Source organism: Urtica dioica, chromosome 4 (genome assembly GCF_054948205.1).
Source record: "Urtica dioica subsp. dioica isolate 48M chromosome 4, U.dioica_male_clone48M_v1_H2, whole genome shotgun sequence".
Lineage (NCBI taxonomy): Eukaryota > Viridiplantae > Streptophyta > Magnoliopsida > Rosales > Urticaceae > Urtica > Urtica dioica.
The window spans coordinates 1,870,708-1,894,540 of record NC_142759.1 but is presented as its reverse complement, the minus strand read 5'-3'; the positions used below and the strand labels follow the sequence as shown (position 1 = coordinate 1,894,540).

Sequence of the window (23,833 nt, the reverse complement as noted above, 5' to 3'; positions counted from 1 at the left end):
TGAAACATTAACATTTATAGTATTTCTGTCTGTTATAACAAACCACATATTTTATATCATATTTGCTCAATTCTATATTTTGATACAACTAAGTGAATTAACAATTCCAAAAGTACATTTATTCGTTATCTTTTTGACAAAAATACAGACTGATGGGATCAAATCCCTAAACTCACATAGAATATGAAAGTATTATAATAATAATAATAATAATAATAATAATAATAATAATAATAATAATAATAATAATAAAGATAGAGTAAAAAAGTATCTCACTTTCCATTTTTTTTCAAAATACTTGTAGCTCATTTTAATTTTTAACTCATGACATTGGCCATCTAAGCTTTGTAACTTAGCTAATAAGAAGTGGTTTTTTCTTCATTTACAATGCACTCAGAGCCATATATTTATAACTGAATTTCATACGTTTATACTAAAACGAATTCAGAACACTGATTAAAATTTAAGGGAACATTTATAGTACTTGTCTTTTTTCCATAATTGATAAAAGCTCGATCTCGTTGCTTTCATTCCGAGTATTTAATTCATGTGACATGTCATTCTCACGAGTTATCGTCATTGAAATTTGAAAATGACTCTAGAGAAAGAAAGACCCGTATATGCAGAATTATGACCCATTCTTTACCTCACAAAAAAATATAAAAAATAATAATAATAAGAGAACAACATTTATAAGAGGAAAAACAGTGAAGGACGAAAAGATTATAACAAAACTGAGAAAAATCCAAAAAAAAAAAAAAACAAAGAAAGAATACAAAAACATGTGATCAAAACATTTTAATAGTTATTCCATTGTTTCTTCTTCTATATTCTTATGTGGCTCTTTCATTTTGGAGTGTTTGAAAGAGAACAACAAAGTGATAACTAGATCAAATACTGACCTATATTAAAAACACAAAAATTGAAAGAGAAAAAAAAAAAACAGTGCTCATAAATAATAGACTGGAATTCAAAATTGGTACATTTTTTGCCTTGCGATTGAAGGCAACCATTTTTCCCCTCTAACTTTTTTGAGCCCCGCAACTCTTTCCTCTTCCTTTTTGGCCGCTTCCTTCGCAGCCAAGTCTTTGGCTTCTAATCTCGCCAATGACTTGTGACCCAAGCTTTTCGCTGCAGCCATTATCGCTTCCCCATCAACAGCAACAGATTTTAGCCTCCGTTTGAACTGTCCATCCGCAATAATATGACAAAATGAAAATTGAGAAAGAGAGAAAAACAAAAACATGAGAACATGACAATTTTTTTTTAAAAAAAATTACCTTTTTTGATTTCTCATCGATATCTTCTCCCGGGAGAATTTTAGGTCTCTTTCTTGGTTTGGAATCGTCTAGGCCGGCAAAAAAGCAGAGAAAAAAAAGGCATCAGAGACAAAAGTATTCGCAAATTTCTATGTATCAACGTGAATGTCATTTCAATACGTTGGTGGGTTTGTGTTACGTTCAGGTAAATCGCTAATTTATTTATTCAATCGCATCTTCGTACGGTCATTTGGTTTACGAGAAAATTATTAAATTCACTGCCTTCCAAACTTCTTTATAAATCATCTCTCTTTATCTGCAATTTTTTCTCACATGCCAATACTAGAAATAATTAATTTGTGTTAACCTTTGTTCTTATTTAATTTTCTTATCAGATATGCTTTTCCCGAATAAAACTTCTGGCTCCACCTCAGATTATAATGGAATACATTGGTTCACATCGCGTGAACTAAATCCATCAATAAAATCACCATAAGCGTTTATTAAACTCATCAAGATCGTATCAGTTTCATTATCCGATAAATTGGCGAACCTAAAAACAATCTTCTATACATAAACAAAGTTCTCTAAAATGATTAAACTAACTTTTAACTGTCTTTCAAACCAGTCACACAGTTCAGTAAATATTCTCAATCCACCATTGACTCACCGACGTAATGAAGAGAAATCCCGGGGGTCGAGTGTTTGAACAGACGAAATTGATCGCTCAAAGCCTCAGGATCTGCCACGTGGACATCACCATCACCATCATCATCGTCATTTTTCACCATCACCAAGCTCTTCTCCAACATGTCGTCCAAAAGCTTTTGTATCTATACATTTGTTAACACGCTTACTTTTAAGAAACAGCAAAAAAATCTGAAAGACGTGACTGTTTAATTGAATCAAGTCCGACATTGTCGAGTTTCTTTTTAAAAAAAATCAAGTCCGACATTGAAGAAACACTAAATAGATAGATTATAGATTCCGATCGTGAGCGCAAAGCGCTAGTTATCTACATTCTATAGTTGTCTGTAATAAAGCTTGGGCATAAGGTTAAAAAACGACAACAAAGTCGGAATACAAAAACGACAAGAATAAGAAGCCGGGAAAAAAAAAACACACGTTGATGAACAAACTAAATCGCTTAATTCCATAAAATAAAAAATAAAAACCTAAATCGCTTACCAATCAACTTAATAACAAAACAAGAGGGGAAAAAAAGAAAAAAACATAACAAAAACGGTGAATCAAAAGTCTAAGTCCAGCAGAAATGATGAGTGAAGCCTTTTGTCGTTTCTCTCAAGCAAGCAACCGAAAAACGACAAACGAAAAGTAGTGTGTGTGTGTGTGAGAGAGAGAGAGAGAGGGTTTTAGACCTTGATTTGGTAGTGCTTAGGCTTGGGAGCTTGGAGGCCATCGCCGGGAAGAGAAATATCGGCGGCGGCGGAGGAGGCGTTGAAAGTCGCGTCGGTGACGGAATGGATGGCTTTTTTCCAGTCGGCGTCTCCGTCTTCTTCCCCGCTGCTGTATACCTCGCTCCCCATTCTCTCTCTCTCTCTCTCTCTGGGCTGTTCTCTCCCGGGCCACTTTAATATTGGGCTAACTTCACACGTGTCCACTATCTCTTTATTATTCCGTGTTACCTTACTTTAAAAACCTTTATCAATAATAGTCCAGTTCTCATTCTTATTCTGAGAATGCCTTATATTTTACAATTTCATTTCACTTATTTTATTTTTTTAAAACCGTTTACGATTTTAATTAAAATAACGGTCAAATCATCTAAAATTTTAAATAATAATATATTTTTTAAAATATATAAAAATTCACATAATAACCATCTTCAAACAGAATTTGTAAAATTTCTCTTATTTATACATGGTATAATTATAGCTTTTTTTTTTTCTCGCAATAAACCCATCCCCTCCTCTCGTCTAATTTCTTACAATTAAGTTATCTCATCTCATCCTTTTGGTTAATTTTTCTTGTTTTGAAGTTTAAATCTATAATACACTATAAATTTAAAATTAAATACATCCTCTTAAATGGATGGACTATGAGCCAAGATCTGACTTCAATTACCCGTGAAAATAGTCAATAATCTAAACGCATTTCATAACAGAATACAACAAAACCGTGTTTTTAAAAAAAGTTATATTTAAAGCTTACACTCAACATAGTGAACAACCATTTTTAGTTTACCACCACACCATACAACATCTTTGTTTATATTATGCAGATTTAATATATAATATGTATATAATTTATTTTAATATATACAGCATATAAAAAATAAAAGAAAATAATAAACTTAGAATTATTATAAACTAAATTATTAAAAATGTATCTCATATATATTAGAGATATATATACATATGTATATAAACATTTATATAATTATATATATGGGTATAAATACGTTGAAATTAATATTAATGAGAGTTTTTGATATTATGTTTGTGTAAAAATAATTAAATATTAAAAATGATAATGTATAGTTTGTATAAATTTTAAAATTTGATACAACTATATATATATTTGATATAAATATAATTACAAATTATAGAGAGATATAAATATGTATTTGATATAAATATAATTACGTTGAGATTGAATTTAATAAATGTATTTGGAATAAATTAAATATTAAAGATTATAAAATATAGTTAAAAATTGAATATATATATATATATATATATATAAATAACATATTATGCAACATTATTTTCGTTCGGTTTTCCGTCGACACGTCGGTTTTCCATGGAAAACGGCATTTGAAAACGACATTTCATTTGCCATTTTCCACAATTTTTTCGTTTTGTTTTCCATCGGTAGGACGATTTTCCGTAAATCAGGAGGATCGAAACGGCAACGAAAATGACATTTGATTCCTTGGATTGATCCGTAGAATTTTGAGAAGGAAAAAAAAAACAAAACAAAAACCATACATTTTTTTAGAGGAAAAAAAAAACCCCGTAATACAATTTTTTGGATCAAGTTTCCGATAATTATGTTCGTCATTTACTAAACCCACTTCCACCACTGTCGAAACGGCGGCAAAATAATCCCCCTTAAACCATCGTCTCTCTCTCTCTCTGAGATAATTGAAGTCTACAAATTAGAAATTTCCGAGCCTGAAAAACCCTAGAACCAATCCCCAAAATCTGCGATCGAGAGAAACCCTAGCTCCGGTCAAAAATGGGGAAGAAACAGCACAGCAAGGATCGAATGTATCTAACCAAGACCGAATGGGCCACCGAGTGGGGCGGCGCCAAGGCCAAGTCCACCTCAACGCCCTTCAAGCGCCTTCCTTACTATTGCTGCGCGTACGAACTCTCTCTCTATCTCTCTGTCTCTCTCTCTCTATATATATATATATGTGTGTGTGTGATTGCTGTGATTTCTCTGATGCAGACTTACTTTCACGCCGTTTGAAGACCCTGTTTGCACTTCCGACGGCCATGTTTTCGATGTCATGTAAGGCTTTGTTTAGTTCATTCCCTTGCTTTTGGTTTTTGCTTCTACGGAATCAATTTGACGTTTGGTTTCCTTTGCAGGCATATAACTCCGTATATTAGGAAGTACGGGAAAAATCCAGTCACTGGGTCTCCTCTCAAGCAAGACGAGCTCATCCCACTCGTTTTCCACAAGAACAATGAAGGTTGGTTCGTTCGTCTGTGTCTTTATCATTATGATTGTTGTTGTGCCTGATTGACTGGTTTTGAATCGAAGGGCATTTGACTAGGCGAGTGAATTCATTTCATAGATACCTTTTAAGACTCTCGATCAAGCTTTGTCATGAATTTGAGTTTTTAGCTCGAACATCTTTAGCCATAACATGCATAGCTTGAAACAAGATTGGGAAGGAATTAGCTAATGTGACTCGGAGAATTTGTGTCAAGACATCTCATGAAACTAGTTGGGGGAGTCTTATTGTGTTATTGTTCAGTTTTGGATAGTTATAAAGTTACGCCAAAGTTGATAAACTTCTAATACACTTTAATACTATATTTTTGGAACAAGGTGTGGTTCAGGTTTTGAGATATTAGAGATAGTTTTTATGCTGTAAGTTCACATTTTTTCTTGATGCTCCTCCCAACTTTCTTTTGTCGTCAATCGAATAATAAACTATGATTTTTTTCTATTCTCATTTTGTGAGATTAAAATTAGGCTTGTCGACAAGCTAGACTTTAGGGGCGTTAAAGCTTCAGGTAGTCATATTTCACGAAGTCCCTTCTTATGAATTGATATTCAACTACGTTAATATCAACCATGAGTATGAGATATAGCTTATGGCCGAGCCAAATTTTGCTTGAGAATAACCTTTAGTTGGTTGCCCTTAGAGGATTAATGACGGTTAGGCTGTCTTCTTTATGTTGTCTAATCCGAAAGCTGTCCCATGTCTTTCTGTAGGGGAGTTTCAGTGCCCAGTGTTGAACAAAGTTTTTACCGAATTTACACACATAGTTGCTGTAAAGACAACGGGGAATGTTTTCTGCTACGAGGTTTGTTATTTACTGGTTGTTTCTCTAAAATACGCGCTTCTTCTAACTCACTGTCTATATGTGTTTTTCTGGAAGAAGTTCGGTTTCACTCTTTGGCTTTTGTTACAGGCAATCAAAGAACTAAATATCAAGACAAAGAACTGGAAGGAGCTTCTCACTGATGAACCTTTCTCTAGAGAAGACCTTATTACCATTCAGGTTAGTGCAGATTGAGAAACATCCAGCTTCTTTCTTTGGGCTGAACTCAAGCAAATATTTTCCTGGTTTAAGGACTATGTAACAATCTAGCGAATTTGCAGAACCCTAATGCGCTGGACAGCAAGGTTCTCCTGGACTTTGATCATGTGAAGAAAAGCTTGAAACTTGATGATGAAGGTAAGCTTAGACCATTCACACTTTCGGCTCTTCGTTTTTTAATAGAAGAAACCCAAATGAATGAAAAGGAAGAATGAAAGGGAAAGCTTTTGTTTAGACAAAGAAAAATATTGTTAAGATCTTAAGGGTTGGAAAATTAGTCAAGGAATGATGTCAGAATAAATAGTAACACGTTAGTCTTAAAATTTCATATTTCAGAATAAATTAATAATTTGGTTCTTCATAAGCTTTCATTTCATGTTTCATTATTTTGTTTTATCATTTTGATCAACCTTTAGTAACTTAATTTTCTCAGAGTTGAACAAAATGAGTTCAGATCCATCATATGGCATAAATGTATCCGGAGATATCAAGCAGATGCTGGCAGAGCTCGGAACTGAGAAAGCCAAGGAAACTGCGCTGCTTGGTGGCGGTGGTAACAAGGCACAAAACGAGAGGGCCTTGGCACTTGAGACCATTTTGGCTGCAAGGTCACGCATAAAGGAAGCTTCCGGGAAAAAATCCAATGGAGACGGCAACGGCGCTCCTCAAGCTTTCAGCATAGTCGATGCTGCTTCGGCCTCTGTATACGGAAGAAGCGCCGCCGCTGCTAAAGCGGGGTCGGGCGACAAAACCGCAGCTCGGATTGCTATGCACATGGCCGGTGAAAGGGCACCGGTGAATTCGAAACTGGTAAGTTTGATTCTCGTGTTCAATTTATGCGAGGAATTGGCGTTGATATAGTCTAAAACTCAACTTTAGTTGTTTAGCAAGCGAACTTTCCTCAACTTGGTAAAAAAAAATTACGGCCCCAACTTGTCATAATTTTAAATATTTTATGAACTAAACTGTCTGTAATTATAGTATAAGGCCTCTTATTCACACCACGCAAACTTGTTCGGAAAATGTCTCTTAGAAAAGTAAGAGTACATGGAAATCTGAACTTATATCGAAACTGTTTGAAAGGATTCATTTCCGTTGTTTGAAGAATACTTTATTTTTCTTTGTTGCCTGGTCCCAGAAGTGTACATGATGATATATTATTCTTAAACGCTCTTTACTCTCTTGGTGCTACAGTTGATATTCACACAAAGTACTCGTTTCTCAGGTCAAGAGTCAATACACCACTGGCGCTGCGTCGAGATCATTCACTTCCACGACTTTTGATCCGGTCACCAAAAATGAATTTGAATACGTCAAAGTCGAGAAGAACCCGACGAAGAAAGGCTATGTACAGTTGCACACAACCCACGGTGATTTGAACATTGAGCTGCACTGCGATATAGCTCCCAGAGCCTGCGAGAATTTCATCACTCTGTGTGAACGTGGATATTACAACGGAGTCATTTTCCATAGAAATATACGGTACAAAAGCTTTTTTTGGTTTCATCTGTGCTCACTTGCTTTTACCTTCATTTCATAAATATGACATATGGTAATTGATTTTTGATCCCAGGAATTTCATGATCCAAGGTGGCGATCCTACTGGCACGGGAAAAGGAGGTGAATCTATTTGGGGACAACCTTTCAAAGACGAAGTGAACTCCAAGGCTCTGCATTCTGGGAGGGGCGTTGTAAGCATGGCAAACAGTGGTCCCCACAGCAATGGATCCCAGTTTTTCATTCTCTACAAGTCTGCGAATCATTTAAATTATAAGCATACGGTTTTCGGCGGAGTTGTGGGTGGGCTGACCACGTTGGCCGTGATGGAAAAGGTTCCCGTTGACGATGATGACCGACCTTTGGTAAGTTTATTTTTTTATTTTTTATTTTCAGAAGTTGCACTTTTGAAATTACTTGTCACTTTCAATTTTCTCGCCCCCGTGTTTTATCCATCCGGCCATTTGATTTGTGAAGTTGAGCTTTTAACTTGCTTAAGCATTTTTTTGAGGCTTGTTATAGCAAATAGCCCCAAACTATTGATTTAGTAGCAATTTAATTGTAGTTGGAAGCTCAAAACCAGGACCACTTAGCTTGTTTGCTTCAATCTAGTTGCAAACTTTTTTTCCTTCTTGAAATTTAATAGTAGTCTTAAAAAAAAAAAAGTAAAAGCGAAAAATAAAAATCAACGTAAAAAATTTGACCAAGAAAGTTGAATATATTGTCTCAAAGGAAGTAAAATGCTACATGGTTTGAGGACCATATTGCTCCAAAACTTCGTCTAGGACCAAATGCGACTCTCATAATACCTAAGTGACTATTTGCGTTAAAATCGATTTTTTTAAAATCCCATTTTGGAATTTTCTCAGATGTGTTTGTGTGGTGGCTTGAGCCCGAGTAATCCAAAAAGATATTCAGTTCAGTCTCATTAGTAATATTGTCTCATTCTTATCATACAGGAGGAAATCAAGATAACCAATGTCACGATATTTGTAAATCCGTATCAAGAACCAGACGAGGAAGAGACACCGGAGTTGACCGAAGAGGAAAAGAAAGCCGAGGATTTAGAAAATGTTAGTTCCCGCCTCGGAAACCCTTTTAGATGCCAGATTTATCACACTCTTTTCCCGGTTAACCTAATGATCGCCTTTGTTAACTTTTATCGAATTTCAGGGTAAGGTCGGGAACTGGTTCAGCAACCCCGGTTCAGGGGCAACGGGATCCGGGGCCACCGGAAGTGGCATCGGAAAATATTTGAAAGCACGGAAAGAACAACCCGAGCCCTTGTCAACGGAGAACGGCACGATGAAGGCTCCCACGACAAAGAAGAGGAAGCCGGGAGTGCAGTTTGGTGACTTTTCCAAGTGGTAGTTTTTTTTTTCTTTCAAATTTTGTATCATATGTATAAAACTAGAATCGATTTTATTCAATCTATTACGATCGACTTTTCAGGAAAACCAGTTCGCCTTTTTTTTTTCTTCCCCTCGTAATTGTAAAACTCAGTTTTTTGAGTTCCAAGTTTCATCAAATTAAGAGCAAGTTTTTTTTTTTTTTTTTTTTTTTTTATATTTTTTTTATTTAACACACCTTCAATTTGATTACATACAAACTTCAAAACAAATGTTGTTATATTATTATTCAATAAAATTATCTTTCTGTTGACAAATATGGACAAAGAGTTACTTTCACATACCCAAACTGGGTCCAGTAAATACAAACCGGTTCTGTGTTTGTTTGTGCTCTCTTTATTCTTTCATGACAGATATTTTATTTTTTCCCGAGCTCTCTATAATAAAAAAAAAAAAAGGGTTATTTTTATTTTATTTCTTTTGAACAGGTAAGGAAGCGAAAAAAAAATAAATCACCCAAAATTCCATGATGACCCTGAATAACTTTTACCAGACTGAACATGTTACATGTGTCCCAAGTTCCCATCTAAAGCCTGGGCTTTTGTAGAAGCTTTTATCAAGAGAAGATTGTTTGGTGATCTGGAAAATGACTCAGAGGTTTCTATCAAATCTGATGAATGAATGATCAAACTAAGAGCACTGAAGGGTTATGCCAAAAAAGTCAGAGTCAACTGTCAAAGTGGTGATGGTGTTTCACTCAATTATGGGTTTCTTTTTCTTTTTATTTTTTGAATGAAAATGATCTGCAAAGCAAAGGAACATTGGTGCTCTTTGAGACCCACAAAACCAACCAAACCCCCAGAGAGAGAAAGACAGGTCTGCTTTGCTTTTGCCTTCACTGAGCATACATATACCATATAATGTCCACTTTAGAAACTGGCCAAAATGTAGAGAGAAAAAAATAGATATTTAGTCATCGAAGGATGCATTTGGTTTCAATTAAACTTATATATATGGCAATGTCTTCTCGGACTGTATCTTATTCTGTCTCGTTATCTTTCTATCCAGTTCCATTTGATGTGTAATTCTACCTTACAATTATTTTCTTCTCTTTTTCTCATCCACAAATAGTTAAAAATCGGAAGAAGAAAAAACAAGAGAAACAAGACGAGGTGTTTTCTTAAGCTATATGAAATTCATTTATAATTATCTTTCACAGACTGAAGCCTTTATACCTTCAAAGTAAATACCCAAAAATCTTATGAAGACAGGTATGAATATTAATGATTGAATGAAATGCTGTCTATTAGTTTTGTATAAGGATATTAAGAAAAACCTTTCTTTGCACAACGTTTGGTATAGTGTCTTTTTTATAACCATAGTGTCCGAGTTAGACCCGACTAAAATCCATGAGGTCTTGACATTTTCGACTCGGAGAATTATTGCTTTTAGGGAACATCGAATTGCGTAATGATAAAGTCTCAAAAATCGTCTTTACCACTAAGAGCAACTCCAATGGAAAGTGTATATGCTTAGGCAGAGCTTATATGGAAAATGATTTGAGTAGCTATTGCATTGTGAGCTCAGTGTCATAATCATAAGGACAATGATGCAAATATGACAATATTGCTCACTAATATTTTATTTATAAATATATATAAGGTGAAGATAAAATTAATGAAAAAAATATATATATTAAAATAATATATAAGTAATTTAGAGAGGTTCTCATTGGAGCATTTTGTAAAAATATGATACAAAAATAGCATTTAATAAAATATATTATTTTAGAGTGGTGTGTCAAATGGACAGCCTCTTAACATTATACTGTACTAGTAGACTGACATTATCAACTCGGAGAATTGTTGCTTTCAGAGAACATCGAATTTGGGATTGATACAGTCCAAAAAATCGCCCTTGCTATTAGACCAGATCAACCCATGATATTATACTCATTTTTTTTTTATTTTGCATCAATTTTAGTGGTTGTTCTTGCGCTTTGAAAAAATTGGACCTTTGCCATGTGAATTAGACGGGATTTCAGACGTGTTTCTTAGGGTAGATTTTTTTTTTTTTTTTTTTTTTTTTTTTTTTTTTTTTTCTGGTTGTCTTGTAACTCGAGCTTATATATGATAGACTTTAGAGTTAGTTACCAAAAAAAAAAAAAAAAAAGGTCATGGTGGAGTTCACTGGAGTGGACTAGCCAGGTGAAGATCGATCAAGAGGTGTGATCTGGTTGGTGGACATATCTTCAGACTCGTAGTACTTTTGTTTTGGTACTCATTGATCGATCCAATAATAGAGACCACTTTTACTAGATCTGATCACACGCAAACATTGCATGTATTTAGCTGATTAATTAACGAAAAGGACATTTTTATTTACCAAAATTATTGATATTCGCGTACATGAATGTCTGTCTTATGACTATTCTAAATTTACCATATTTATTAATATCCATCTATCTCTATATACAACTGATTACTAATTAGCAAATGCTATAGCTTGATCATAATTAATTAATTTTTTATTTACTTTATAACAGTATGTACACGTGGAAACCACAAGTGTCCTGATGTTGAGCAACTATAGAATAGAATACATACGTAAACAGTGACATAATTATGGATTTTTATAAGATTGAGTCAATTGTTATCGTAGAAAATAAAACACATGATACTTTACTCAACTTTTGTATAGCTTATTGTATTATTGCATATTAGACTATTAAATGTTCCTATTTCATTAAACGTATCATCATACATCACAATATTGTTACGACTCTTCATATTATTAAATGCTCTTTCAGCGTAAATAGTCCCTAGCTGATTATGCAAGTGACATTTTGGCCATAAACTACTTTTTATTTTTGTAACCAAAATAATAATTTGTGTACAATTTAGAAATTTTTATATAAGCATTACTTGACTTGACAAATATGTTGCAAGTCTCTAGGTATAATAATGATATATGTTAATAATTTTTTTTATATATTATTATGAAAATGACCAAAACTTACTTATCATATAATAATTTAAGGCCTATCCGTGGTAAAAATGCTAATTAAAAAAAAAAAACCTAATCGTGAGACCTTCCAACTAAGAAAAATAAAACAAAATCAGTTTCTAAGGAGAGATTAATTAATAATGTTGTTTGAGACCAAGGTGTGTGTGACAAAAAGTCTTGTGTTTGCCGAGTTTTGTTTATCTTTTTGTATATGATTTTTTAAACAAATGAATGTACTATATAAGACGAGAAAATAATCACCCTTTTTTATATTAATTATGAGTAACCAAATTGTACGTAATATAATTAAATCTACCTGATCATGTATAATACTTTATAAGTACGTACACAACAATATAGCCATCAACATCAACTCAAAAACAAAAGTTTCGCAACACGGTTGTGGCAATGACATTTCATCCACACATATTATTTTTTTTTAAAGTATATTCCTGAAAATTAGATTAAAAAAAAAAGAATCTTGTTTCTCAACAATCCATGAAACCTCTAATTCAAGCTATACTGCTCCAGTTCTTCTGATAAAAAAATAAATTTTTTTCTCTAAGAATTGTCTTATCATGGTAAGTATTAAGAAACTGATATTCGTATCCAAAATTTATTAAATGGCATTATACTCTTTTCCGTGGCTGTGCTTTTCTTTTGACCGAGTAGATTGTTTTCCAAAGGAATCAACCACGAAATTCACTAATAAATTACACCCAAGAGAATCAAAAAACAAATATAATTTATTCATGTATATGTCGATGAATCATTTATGCATGGGTATTATATATCCATATATATATATATATATATATATCATTATGATAATCGACCTTTCTATATATATGTACATATATTATACGCAGACATACTTGGAGACAAGTCGCTTTTTATGATATGGAGATAATAAGAGAAAATGAGAGAAGAGAGACGTAAATATTGAATATTTAGCAATGCATGCACATGAATATAGTCCCTATATACGGAGACAAATATTTTGTACGTAGAAGGAATTAAAACGTAGCTCGACGACAAGAAGGTCGAGACACCACGAAATCGAGTGTTTGGTTTCTGGTGTAATCATAGAGAAACCCAAAGAATATTGACTATATAGAAAGAATGAAAAACAATAAAAAAGAAATATAAATAATAATAAGAGGAAAGACCAAGGTGATGAAATTCACTCGAGTGGATTCTTCTCTTAGGTTTTTGTACTCTCTGCGTGACAATATATTTTTTGAAGGTCATCTATGGTTGGTCTATCTATAGAAGTGGCCTATAGCCTCTTGAGTTTGTTGGGGCCAATATAGTGCCTTATATATATATTTATATGTATAAATAAAGTAAAAGGGGTGTGGGAAAAGAAGTGAATATGTTAAGAGAGCATGCCCTAGATTTTGGCGATGGGGTTTGAGCATTTTTGGCATTTGGATACTAAAAAAAAAACAGACGATTTGTATGATAAAAATAATATAATAGTGTAGTGTGTATGGGTTAATGCAAGTATATAAGTGTATAAAAATGAAAAAGGGGAATAAAAAAGGTGTTATGGAAATGGAATTTTGGCAGTGTTTGGAGAGGGAATAGGAGGCAAAGGAATGTGAGTGGGATGTGCCTTTGATGATGATGATGATGCACGCCGGCAGCTTTTCTCTCTCTCTCTCTATATATATATATATATATATATGTATGTGTATATGTATTTATATGTGTAGATGTGTATTTCCCTCTCTCTCTATATATATCAATCTATTCCTTTCTCTCTCCAAAACCCAATTGGCACGCCTGCTCCCACTAACAAATCTTGCGACATTCTCTCTCTCTCTCTCTCTCTCTCTCTCTCTCTCCATGTTCTATTGTATTCTATTGTGCTCAAAAGAATGAAAAGCTACTCCACTAACCCATTTGGTGATCTTGACCCCTTTGTTTCCTAACCTTTTTTTTCCAAAGCGCTCTTTACATCTTTTTGTCAGACAAAGAGAGAGAGAGAGAGAGAGAGAGAGAGAGAGAGAGAGAGAGAGAGAGAGAGAGAGAGAGAGAGTGAGATTGAATTCCACTTTCTTAAACAAAACCCAACTAGCTAACTAGATAGATAGATAGAGATAGAGAGACCTTACCTTATTTTACCATATCATTCAACCAAGGATTTGCTCTATGATAAAGATAATGTGTAGTAAATTATAATACAAACAAATAAGAGAATATATATATGTAGTTTATATAGTATAATATATAACGCACCACAACATTCCCTCATCATCGATTACACCAAAAAAGAAAAGAAAAGAAAAAGAAAAAGCATATTTATATATACTCTCACACTACACATGACTCATAGATTCCCTATCCCTCAATACAATTCTTCTTCTTCTTGTGCCTTTTTATTTGCAAAAATATAAACTAGCTAGCTCAAAAACTAAAAGCCAAACTCCAAGATCCTCTCTTTCTCTCTGTCTCTTCAACAACACAAGAGAATCACACACAGCTCTCTTTCTCTCTTTTTCTCAAACTACTGGTAGTACACTAAAAGGTCACATATATAATAATAATAGGGCATCAAATTAGGAACCCCCATTTGATGTGGGTCTTTTTAAGTTAAATGGTAATTAATATAAAGAAAAAAAGAGAGAATAAGAATAATGGATACCTTATTCAGGCTAGTGTCTCTCCAATCAGCCACGACTGATCAGCAATCCTCCTTCAACTCCACAACCAGCTCAAGATCCTCTTCTTACTCCAAACACAATCACAGCCACACGATCAACGCCCACCGATACACCAACAACCACAGCTCCACCGAAGAAGAAGAAGAAGAATGCTTCAACTTTTTCATGGATGACAATCAAGAAGACTTCTCTACCACCTCCAATTCCTCCTCCAAACACCACCACCACCACCACCCACACCACTCCGATCAGCAACGAAGGTTCACTAACTTTTTTTTTTTTTTTTTTTTTTCTATATTTCCTTTTTACGTCCTGTTGTTAATGTTTAACGTTGTTAGTTTTATTTATTTTGCACAGTTGGCCCTCCTTGAGCTCGGCGCCTGATTCCGGTTTTTATCCGTCGTTCTCTCCGCCGGAGAGCCATCAGATTCCTGCGGTGGTTCCTCCGGCGGTCGGAGGGTTCGAATTCTCCGGGCGGTGGTGGGCGGCGGAGGTTCTGGAGGAGGCGGCGAGAGCGGTGGCGGAGAAGAACACGGGTAGGGTTCAACAGCTTCTGTGGATTCTGAACGAGCTCGGAACTCCGTACGGAGACACGGAGCAGAAACTCGCCGCCTACTTTCTCCAGGCTCTCTTCAGCCGCCTCAACGACTCCGGCGAGCGCTGCCACCGCACTCTCGCCGCCGCCTCCGACCGCGCGTGCTCCTTCGACTCCACGCGCCGCACGCTCCTCAAGTTCCAGGAGGTCAGTCCCTGGACCACGTTCGGACACGTGGCGTGCAACGGGGCGATCTTGGAGGCTCTCGACGGAGAGTCGAAGCTCCACATCGTGGATCTGAGCAACACTTACTGTACGCAGTGGCCGACTCTGCTCGAAGCCCTAGCCACTCGCTCCGACGACACTCCTCACCTCAGACTCACCTCCGTCGTCTCCTCCGCCGCCGCGGCGCACCGTGTGATGCGAGAGATCGGAGCGAGAATGGAGAAATTCGCGAGGCTCATGGGAGTCCCCTTCGAATTCGCCGCGATTCACCACTCCGGCGATCTTTCCGATTTAGATCCGGCCGATCTCGCTCTCCGAGAAGACGAAGCCCTGGCGATCAACCTGGTGAACTCGCTCCACTCCGTCTCCGTCGCCGGCGATCGGAGAAGCAGGTTTCTTCGCTCGATCCGGAGCCTAGGGCCGAGGATCGTCACCGTCGTCGAGGAAGAGGCCGATCTGGACTTCTCCGGCGACGGAGAGTCCTTCGTCGCTGGATTCCGAGAGTGCGTGAGGTGGTTTAGGGTTTACTTCGAGGCGATCGACGAGAGCTTTCCGAGAACGAGCAACGAGAGGCTGATTCTGGAGCGCGCCGCCGGACGCGCCGTCGTGGACCTCGTCGCGCTCTCGCCGGAGGAGTCGAAGGAGAGGAGAGAGACGGCCGAGAGGTGGGGACGGAGAATCCGATCGGCGGGATTTTCTCCGGCGGCGTTCAGCGACGAGGTCTGCGACGACGTGAAGGCTTTGCTGAGGAGGTACAAGGAAGGTTGGGCTATGCCGGTGCCGGCTCAGGAGTCCGTCGCCGGCGGAGTTTTGCTGACGTGGAAGGATCAGGCGGTGGTTTGGGCGAGCGCTTGGAGGCCATGATCGTATCCGTTAGTTAGCGTTTGCGTGGCCATGTAATATTATTATTATTATTATTATTTCGGGTTCGAAAATTTAAATTCGCACGTGTGGTTTTGCTTTTTTTGGCACGTGCATGGGCATGGCTATTGGCAGTTGTGGTTTTGGAGGGAAAAATTATCAAGAGGATAATTAAAAGAAGAAGAAAGAAATTGAAAAAGAGTGAAGTACGGGGGTGATTAATTATTAATTGTTTGTTTTAATAGAAATGGAAGCAAATTAATTATTTGATTTTCAGTTATTCATATACCCTTTAGGTTTTTGTGACATCATGTTTTAATTTTATTTTATATATTGTTAACAAGTACCATTTATATGGTCTTTAACCATTTGGTATGTTATTCTAGCCATCTTTCTAAGTAATAGGAACATAATGGAATTGAAAATTTTGTTTCCATTTCCAATTTTGAAACAATTTTTTTTTTCAGGTTCTAATAATCAGAACAAATTTTTTGGTTTTTGAACAAATTCAGGATCAATTTATTTTTCAACATAACCGTAACCAAACTTCCATTCCAATTCGATTCATCGTGTATAAAAAAAATAATAAGTGTTAACAATAAACATGTATATGTTCTTTTATCATATAGTATGGTATTTGTGTAGACATATATTTCAAATTTTGCTTTAACAAATAAATTTGGTCATTTTATGAGAACGACATCAATACTATACAATACCTTATTTGATAACGAATTAACGATGTAGATATATCTTTTTTTTTTTTAGTTCAAGTATATTATTAATTTGATCATTTTATTAGAACGACACCAATAGTCAATACTATATAATACCTTATCAGATAATGACCTATACATATCTTTTTTAGCTCAAGTATATTATTAACTTGACCATCACGTAGTCCAAAGTCTAATTAAGAGGTTAACCAGCATTAGTGATAGCAACACAACACCACCATACTATTATATATATCATATTTAAAAATCTACATGACACACTTTTATAAACATGACATAAATAAGCGTGACTTTTTTTTTTCTCTTTTGTAATCTTCTTGGCTAAAAACACACATATATGGTTGCAAAATTGTATACAAATGGGGTCCAAAAGTGGGATTTGGTATTTCGGGTGTTTTATATAGCTATAAAACAATATCCACTAAGTTAACAAAGAGCATTTTAGGCTTAGCTAATTGACACATATATATATAATTTCAAATTTATATTCAACCACTAAGTATAATTGATTAAGCTCTCAACAACCAAATAAAAATAAAAAATTGAAAAATAAAAAGTCGTTATCTATTAGAATCTTAGGACGGCCATGGAGTTGGGTTGTGTTTGGGGAATCTCATAAAAAGGTAGTTTGGTCATCAGTTGCCCAAAGGGACTTAGTGGCCTCCACGATATGCCTTCAATTTGGTCTCCTCTTCAATCTTTCTTCTTTATTACGTTTTATATTCCCTTTTTCATAAAGTTTATCTTCTTTTTTATTCTACGTAAAAGACATAAAAGGGATAAAAAAAAATATTGGATTTAAAATATATATAACATAATATGTATATCTTTTTTTAAGGGGCAGCTTTGGAGAAATTACCAATTAGACTAAAGAAAATGTACTGTAGGGATTTACCTATTATATTAAATAATTTACGTGTCCAAATGAGCCCACAAACCCACTCTAAGAGCTCCAATATTGAGTGACGAAGATAACACTTTGGTGGTGCGCTTTCTTAATAACGTTAAGAAAAAAAAAATTGTACTTTTTGGCCCACGCAAAGAAAATGAAGGATCAAAGTAAAACAAGACATCCATACCATACATGAACTCACTCGTCATCGTGACATGTTTATTATAAACAAAGCCGTTACATAAATACCAAAAGATATGAATGAGCAAGATATGAATGCGAAATAAAACTAGTTCTATGTTAGGCATATACCATTTATATTATATTAAATCTGCTAATATTAAGCAATAATGTAGGGCAGGGTAGTGTTTCAAGGGAACAATTTTGAAAATAAATAAATAAATAAATCTTACGACGGAGAGACGGTCTAACATGAAATTTTTATGTAAAAAAAATAAATTGAATAATTAAAATAAATTAAATTTAAAATTTGAGTGAGGCTCCCCCATCCAATATATATAATTATTTTCTTTCTCGAGCACACGATATTCGGAAAGAAAAAATAAGGCACAATATCATTCTCAGACAAAATATCATTCTCAGACAAAATATCATTACAAAAATATCTCATATATAACCTAGTAACATTCCACTGTTTTCCGGTCTACCATTAAAAGGAGAAAAATTGTTGAAAATTATTAAATGACTACTCTTAATCAAAATTATAATATATTTTTTTTTATTATAATTTATATGATGAATGTGTCATATTTTAGTTTTGGTTACTTTTTTAATTCTTCAAATAATTTAATTAAAATTTTAACGTAGTTAGTTTGAATGGACTCTATGTATTTAATACTAGCACACTTTCACACTTTCAGTATTAAGTACACGTAGATATGATTTTATTTTATTTTATTGTTATCATATATGTTATATTAACGGAAAAGTTCAAGCGTGTAATTACTTTTTGTAACACAGATAGACATGTAACAATTTATTTGCTTTAATGTCAATACAATACACAATCTTTTTTTGAGAGACTTTTTTTTTAAAAAAATCTGAATTGAGAGACTTATGATATACGCATGGAATAATCTTTCTAATTGATACATCCTTTGATAACACTTGCATTGCATCGTTCCTTCACGTTGACATCACCACTTTTCAATACTTTTCTTTTTCTTTTTCTTCATAACCTTTTTTTTTCTTCTTTTTTTTCCCTTTCCCTTTATTACTTCTTTACATATATCTTTTATGGGTATAATCGTTTCTATTTTATATGTATAAATATGTTACATTTCTTTATTAGCTGGTCTTTTCATGTGGGTTTCTCTTCCTTTATCCTAGAGAAAAGCTTGTTTTTGCTGAGACATTGTTATAAGCTTTTACATAAATGAAGAAGCTTTTGGCCTTTCCCTTTATCACCTTGACATTGACCAGATGCTTCTTTTTCACTCCAAATGGGAATACAGTGACTAATGTTTTCCTCGTGGAAACACGCGTTAAAGAACATTTATATAAATAAAATAAATTATTTGAAATCATTCAATATAGGCCTTCAATTAAAATTATAGTCTAATTATAAAATATTACAAATATATCTCAGCTGGGGTCTAAATTTCATACGAAATGTTGTATATATTATATTTTAGTTTCAGCTAATTTCTTAATTATAACATAATTAAACTATAATTTTAATATAGGAGGATCTAAATGCATTACTCTGCCAATATATATATATATATATATATATATATATATATATATATTAAAAATAATTAGTGCAAATAGTCAATGGGGTATTTTACAGTTGAATTATTTCTTGAGCAGGATGACCTTTATATTATTGATTTTTAATTTCGACTCCTAAACGGTTTAAAACATATTTACAAACTTGAGTAGCTTGTTAGATTTATATAAAAAGAATTTGGATTTTTAGAATAAGATTTTGTTACAATTATGCTTAAAAAATTAATGTATTTCAGTTTTGTAGACATATTTAAAGTTATTTATAGGTGCTATATTCCATTATTAAATAAGATCCTCTTTCTACCAAAATGACTTAAATGTTATTAAATTTATAATATCAAACTATGTTGTTAAAAAAAATATATCAACTATTTGACAAAGTGAAGTAGCTAAAGTGTTAGAGTATTTTCATCCACATTAGTTTCAGGTCGTGGGTTCGAGTCACTGCTAAAATGAAATACCCCTTTCAAAAAAATAATATTTAAAATCCCATAAACTAACCCAGTCTTTTCTTAAATAAGCTAATTAAAAAAAATCATAGAGATAATGTATACCTATTATATAGGGTGATTTAGTTTATATTTATAATGTCTAAAAGAAAGGAGATGGGGTAGGAAGGTTTGAAACCCACCCTTTTAAGAAGTGGAAAAGTGTGTTTAAAATAATTCAATGATTATCCTTAATTAAAATTATAGCTTTTTGTGTTGGTAAAGCACCCCAACACCCCAAATAAATATATGACTTTGGGTCATCGAAAGAAAGTTACTGTAAAAAAAAGAAAAGAAAAAAAAAGCAAACTATTCAGATATTGAATATATGGTTTTGTTTGTGCCTAACTCTCCCATAATATAACATATATGTAATGTATTAGATGGACTATTTTATCGATTATTGGATAATTGAATTCGAAATTTAACATAAGGGGGGGTTAAAATAAACCATATATATAACTCTCCAAAATTTAAGTTCGTCTAATGTTGGTACATGAGAGACAAAAAAGTTAAATTTCCTTAACTGAAATTGGGGAAAAAAAAAAAAAAGCTAACTATTTCAGATATTGAATATATAGTTTTGTTTGTACCTGACTCTCCCATAATATAACATATATGTAATGTATCAGATGGACTATTTTATCGATTTTTGAATTATTGAGTTAGAAATTTAACATAAGGGGGTTCAAATATACCATATATATAACTCTCCGAAATTTAAGTTCTTCTAATGTTGGTACATGAGAGACAACAAAGTTAATTTACCTTAACTGAAATTGGAAGGAAAAAAAACGGTCATCAACACATTTTTATAAAAAGACCTAAAATAGTATAAAAAAAAATAAAAAAAAAAACTTATCTTTTGAAAGAATATTTAATTTTTTTTGGTAGTTATAACCGTTAACCAAAGCTAATCTATCTTTCTCATACCAAAATTAAATTCTCGATTGAAGATCAATTAAAAAATAATTTGGTTAAAAAGACCAACATATAATGCTATGCTAGATCATTAGTCGATTAAAACTAATAAATTTATAAAATAGTCAAAGTTTGTCTAAAATTAGTGAAATATTTTAAATTTACAACAACGAAAAAATGTGCATTGCACTAATATTTTTAGAAGAATTTGTTATAATTAGTCAATCCCGTAAAAAAAAAATTAAGATTCTAGACAGTTTTAATTTATTAAGAAAATAGTTCATCAAGCTGAAATAAATTATTTAACTAAAATAGTTAATTTAATTTACTTTGACCAGATCGGGTATTTTATTAATAAAATAAAACTTTGTGGCTATTTTTTAAAGGAAAATTTATACAAAATAGTCATTTGAAACTAATTGATTAGCAAAATAGCCCAAGTTTCAAATTTTCAGCAAAACCAAAGTTATGTAGTCAAAAACTTTTTGACACCAGGATTAATTTTTTTGACAATTATTATAAACAATTTATCACTTTAAAAAATATTAATCGTAGCATTAATTTTGTTTTTGAAATCTTATTACTGTATATTTTGACTATTAATCTAATTTTAGGTAAATTTTAGTTATTTTGCAAATTTTTAACTTCAAATCGGTTATTTAGCTAAATCACCATTTTTAAAAAAAGAAGGTAGACTATTGACCTAATTATCCCACATTTTTATCAGAGTATTAACAAAGAGAATTGGACAGTATAATTTTCTTTATTCGTTGAAAATTTACAACTTTATATATGGTATAAATTAATTAATTTGAAACGGCTACTGTTTAATTTTTTTTTTTCAAGCGATGCTAGAATGACTTTTCTTTTCAAGCTATGCTAGATCATTCTAGTCCACGCACGTATAATCGTATAGTAGACTAAACTCAAATTCAGAGCAGAAATTATAACTCCATGTTATATTCCTCCCAATCAATTTCAGAAGTGATATATTCTTGGAGGTCAACTCTTGACTTTGATGGCACAACCGGACAAGAAAAAATTTAAAAATATACAAACGAATAAATGCACGGAAGTTTTTTTTGTATACTTCTTCAAGTTCAACCCGAGTTGAGTACGGTGGTCCAAAATATATAATAATAAAAATGGTCACCGGAGACCTGGCCTAATACAATTAATGATCGGATCTATCTGTAAGACATTCGCATGTTTGGTAACTCTTAGAAAATATTTACATTATAAGATTTTGTTTTACCTAATATTTAAGACAAACAAGGCAATGGAATGAAATATTAATTAAAGTGAAAGTTAAGTAAGTAAGTAACTACTCCCTAAAAGTCACTATCTAGGCGACTATAATCTAAAATTTGGGAGGGACCAAATTTAGTTTTTAGCTTAGAGCAACATCAGTAATTTGTAGGCTTATTTACATCCGTGATCCTTTACGAATCGTCTAGTTTTCTTTTACACCCCTGGCTCCTAATTTCTAAATATTTGACACTCGTGTCATGTTATATTTATTTATTATTTATTCTATTTTGGAAGGTATAATCTTATTATTATTGGGACAATTACTGAGAAAGCAAACTTTAAATTTTATAAAAAAAATTTCTTTCTGATTTTTATATAGGGGAAATGATGGCAAAAAGACCCAATATTTACGGGTTTTAACACTTAACTACTCATTCTTTAAAAGTTACGGGAAAAATCCAAAAGAACTTAACTTTCTGCAACTGAAATATGCTCAATCTTTTCTTTTCTCCAACTTTCACGAAATAAGATTGTGACTCTTATAACTCATGTTACTCATCCATGTTTGAATTATAGAGTCCGTTTTTTTATCCTTATCACTCAATGAATAAGTGTGTTAACCCAATTGTTTGCCATTTTTTCGAATATAAATTTTATTTTTGTTTTCTTAAGCTATCTTGACCAAGTTTTATAGTAAACATTAAACTGGATAAGGTTTGATTATTGCTGCTAAATACACATAGATACTAGTATATTACTAGTATGGATTTTTAGACACACACTCCTCCATCAACCTAACCATTACAAACTCTAAACTTAAGTTAACTAGCTCATGTTTCATAATAGTAATTGTTAAAGAACTAGTCAAAGTTAAGCTAAAAAATTGCTGCATTCAACTACAAATATGCAATTAACGATTGGTTCACAAGTTTAAATATACAATGAGCACAATCAAATGACTGGTTCACTAGAAATCTAATCTTGACTGTCACGCAAGGTAAATACTGAAGGTTTTATTTAAGATGATTTTATTAAAGGTAAATTGCTACTTTAGAAATCGAAATATATTTCTTATAGTTGTGTTTGCAAACTTAATTTTTTTTTTTTGCAAAGTAGCTCATATTTCATATTTAAATATACAATGAACAAACTCCATCGACTAGTTCACTATAGAATGTGAACATTTGATTAGTTAGCTGATTTTATTATTATTATTATTCAAACACAGCTATACAAAGTGTAGATTTGTAAAGAAGCAATTTATCTTTCATAAAATCATCTTAAACAGAACCTTCACTTTTATTTTGCGTCACAGTCAGGATTCGATCTCTCTAGATTTTCCCATACTATAGATTTAAACAAAAAATTATCCATGACAAAACTGATGGCCAGTTTCCAATCCAAAAGTGGTTTTTTTTTTTTTTTTTTTTTTTTTTTTTTTTTTTTTTTTTTACAAAACAAGTAACCATTTCTCTCCAAAGACTTACTCTTTTCCATCAAAAGGCTAATCAGTGGCATGCGATAGAACATTCCTCTCAGAAACTATACCATATACTATAAAGCAAGTATACTGAAAAAAACAACATGCCACATATCTGGTGAAATTGTGTATTTGTATAGTGATATAATACAGAATGTGGGCCAAA

At 33.3% G+C, this 23,833-nt stretch overlaps 3 protein-coding genes across 4 annotated transcripts; 2 read left to right on the top strand and 1 right to left on the bottom strand.

Annotated features, from left to right (window-relative positions):
* Window positions 1-720: 720 nt before the first annotated feature.
* On the bottom strand, window positions 721-2,878 carry LOC149399148 (uncharacterized). The gene is made up of 4 exons (XM_089612767.1): window positions 2,639-2,878; window positions 1,930-2,092; window positions 1,281-1,348; window positions 721-1,186 (listed from the first exon to the last, which is right to left on the bottom strand). The coding sequence occupies exons 1-4, from the start codon at window positions 2,804-2,806 to the stop codon at window positions 971-973; spliced, it is 615 nt and encodes a 204-aa protein (XP_089468893.1). The 5' UTR covers window positions 2,807-2,878; the 3' UTR covers window positions 721-970.
* A 1,354-nt stretch (window positions 2,879-4,232) lies between these two features.
* On the top strand, window positions 4,233-9,855 carry PUB49 (plant U-box 49). 2 transcript variants are annotated; one of them, XM_089612389.1, is made up of 12 exons: window positions 4,233-4,588; window positions 4,677-4,739; window positions 4,820-4,923; window positions 5,676-5,767; window positions 5,876-5,965; window positions 6,067-6,142; window positions 6,438-6,814; window positions 7,230-7,486; window positions 7,578-7,866; window positions 8,461-8,574; window positions 8,675-8,868; window positions 9,339-9,855. In XM_089612389.1, the coding sequence occupies exons 1-12, from the start codon at window positions 4,461-4,463 to the stop codon at window positions 9,340-9,342; spliced, it is 1,788 nt and encodes a 595-aa protein (XP_089468515.1). In that variant the 5' UTR covers window positions 4,233-4,460; the 3' UTR covers window positions 9,343-9,855. The 2 variants fall into 2 exon arrangements, with proteins under 2 accessions (XP_089468515.1, XP_089468514.1); XM_089612388.1 differs by lacking the exon at window positions 9,339-9,855 and having other exon boundaries at window positions 8,675-9,051.
* A 4,142-nt stretch (window positions 9,856-13,997) lies between these two features.
* Window positions 13,998-16,426, top strand: SHR (GRAS family transcription factor). The gene is made up of 2 exons (XM_089612036.1): window positions 13,998-14,785; window positions 14,883-16,426. Exons 1-2 carry the CDS (start codon window positions 14,499-14,501, stop codon window positions 16,147-16,149), a joined length of 1,554 nt encoding a protein of 517 aa, XP_089468162.1. The 5' UTR covers window positions 13,998-14,498; the 3' UTR covers window positions 16,150-16,426.
* Window positions 16,427-23,833: the final 7,407 nt, after the last annotated feature.

What these genes read in the sequence shown, in the direction of transcription:
- LOC149399148 (XM_089612767.1), bottom strand. Translation starts at nt 2,806, where the DNA reads ATGGGGAGCGAGGTATACAGCAGCGGGGAAGAAGACGGAGACGCCGAC. An exon ending in GATTTCTCTTCATTACGTCG is followed by an intron (nt 1,349 to 1,929) that starts GTGAGTCAATGG and finishes TTGCCGGCCTAG; the next exon opens with ACGATTCCAAACCAAGAAAG. An exon ending in TCGATGAGAAATCAAAAAAG is followed by an intron (nt 1,187 to 1,280) that starts GTAATTTTTTTT and finishes GCGGATGGACAG; the next exon opens with TTCAAACGGAGGCTAAAATC.
- PUB49 (XM_089612389.1), top strand. Translation starts at nt 4,461, where the DNA reads ATGGGGAAGAAACAGCACAGCAAGGATCGAATGTATCTAACCAAGACC. An exon ending in CTTCCTTACTATTGCTGCGC is followed by an intron (nt 4,589 to 4,676) that starts GTACGAACTCTC and finishes TCTCTGATGCAG; the next exon opens with ACTTACTTTCACGCCGTTTG. An exon ending in CTTGAAACTTGATGATGAAG is followed by an intron (nt 6,143 to 6,437) that starts GTAAGCTTAGAC and finishes TAATTTTCTCAG; the next exon opens with AGTTGAACAAAATGAGTTCA.
- SHR (XM_089612036.1), top strand. Translation starts at nt 14,499, where the DNA reads ATGGATACCTTATTCAGGCTAGTGTCTCTCCAATCAGCCACGACTGAT. An exon ending in CACTCCGATCAGCAACGAAG is followed by an intron (nt 14,786 to 14,882) that starts GTTCACTAACTT and finishes TATTTTGCACAG; the next exon opens with TTGGCCCTCCTTGAGCTCGG.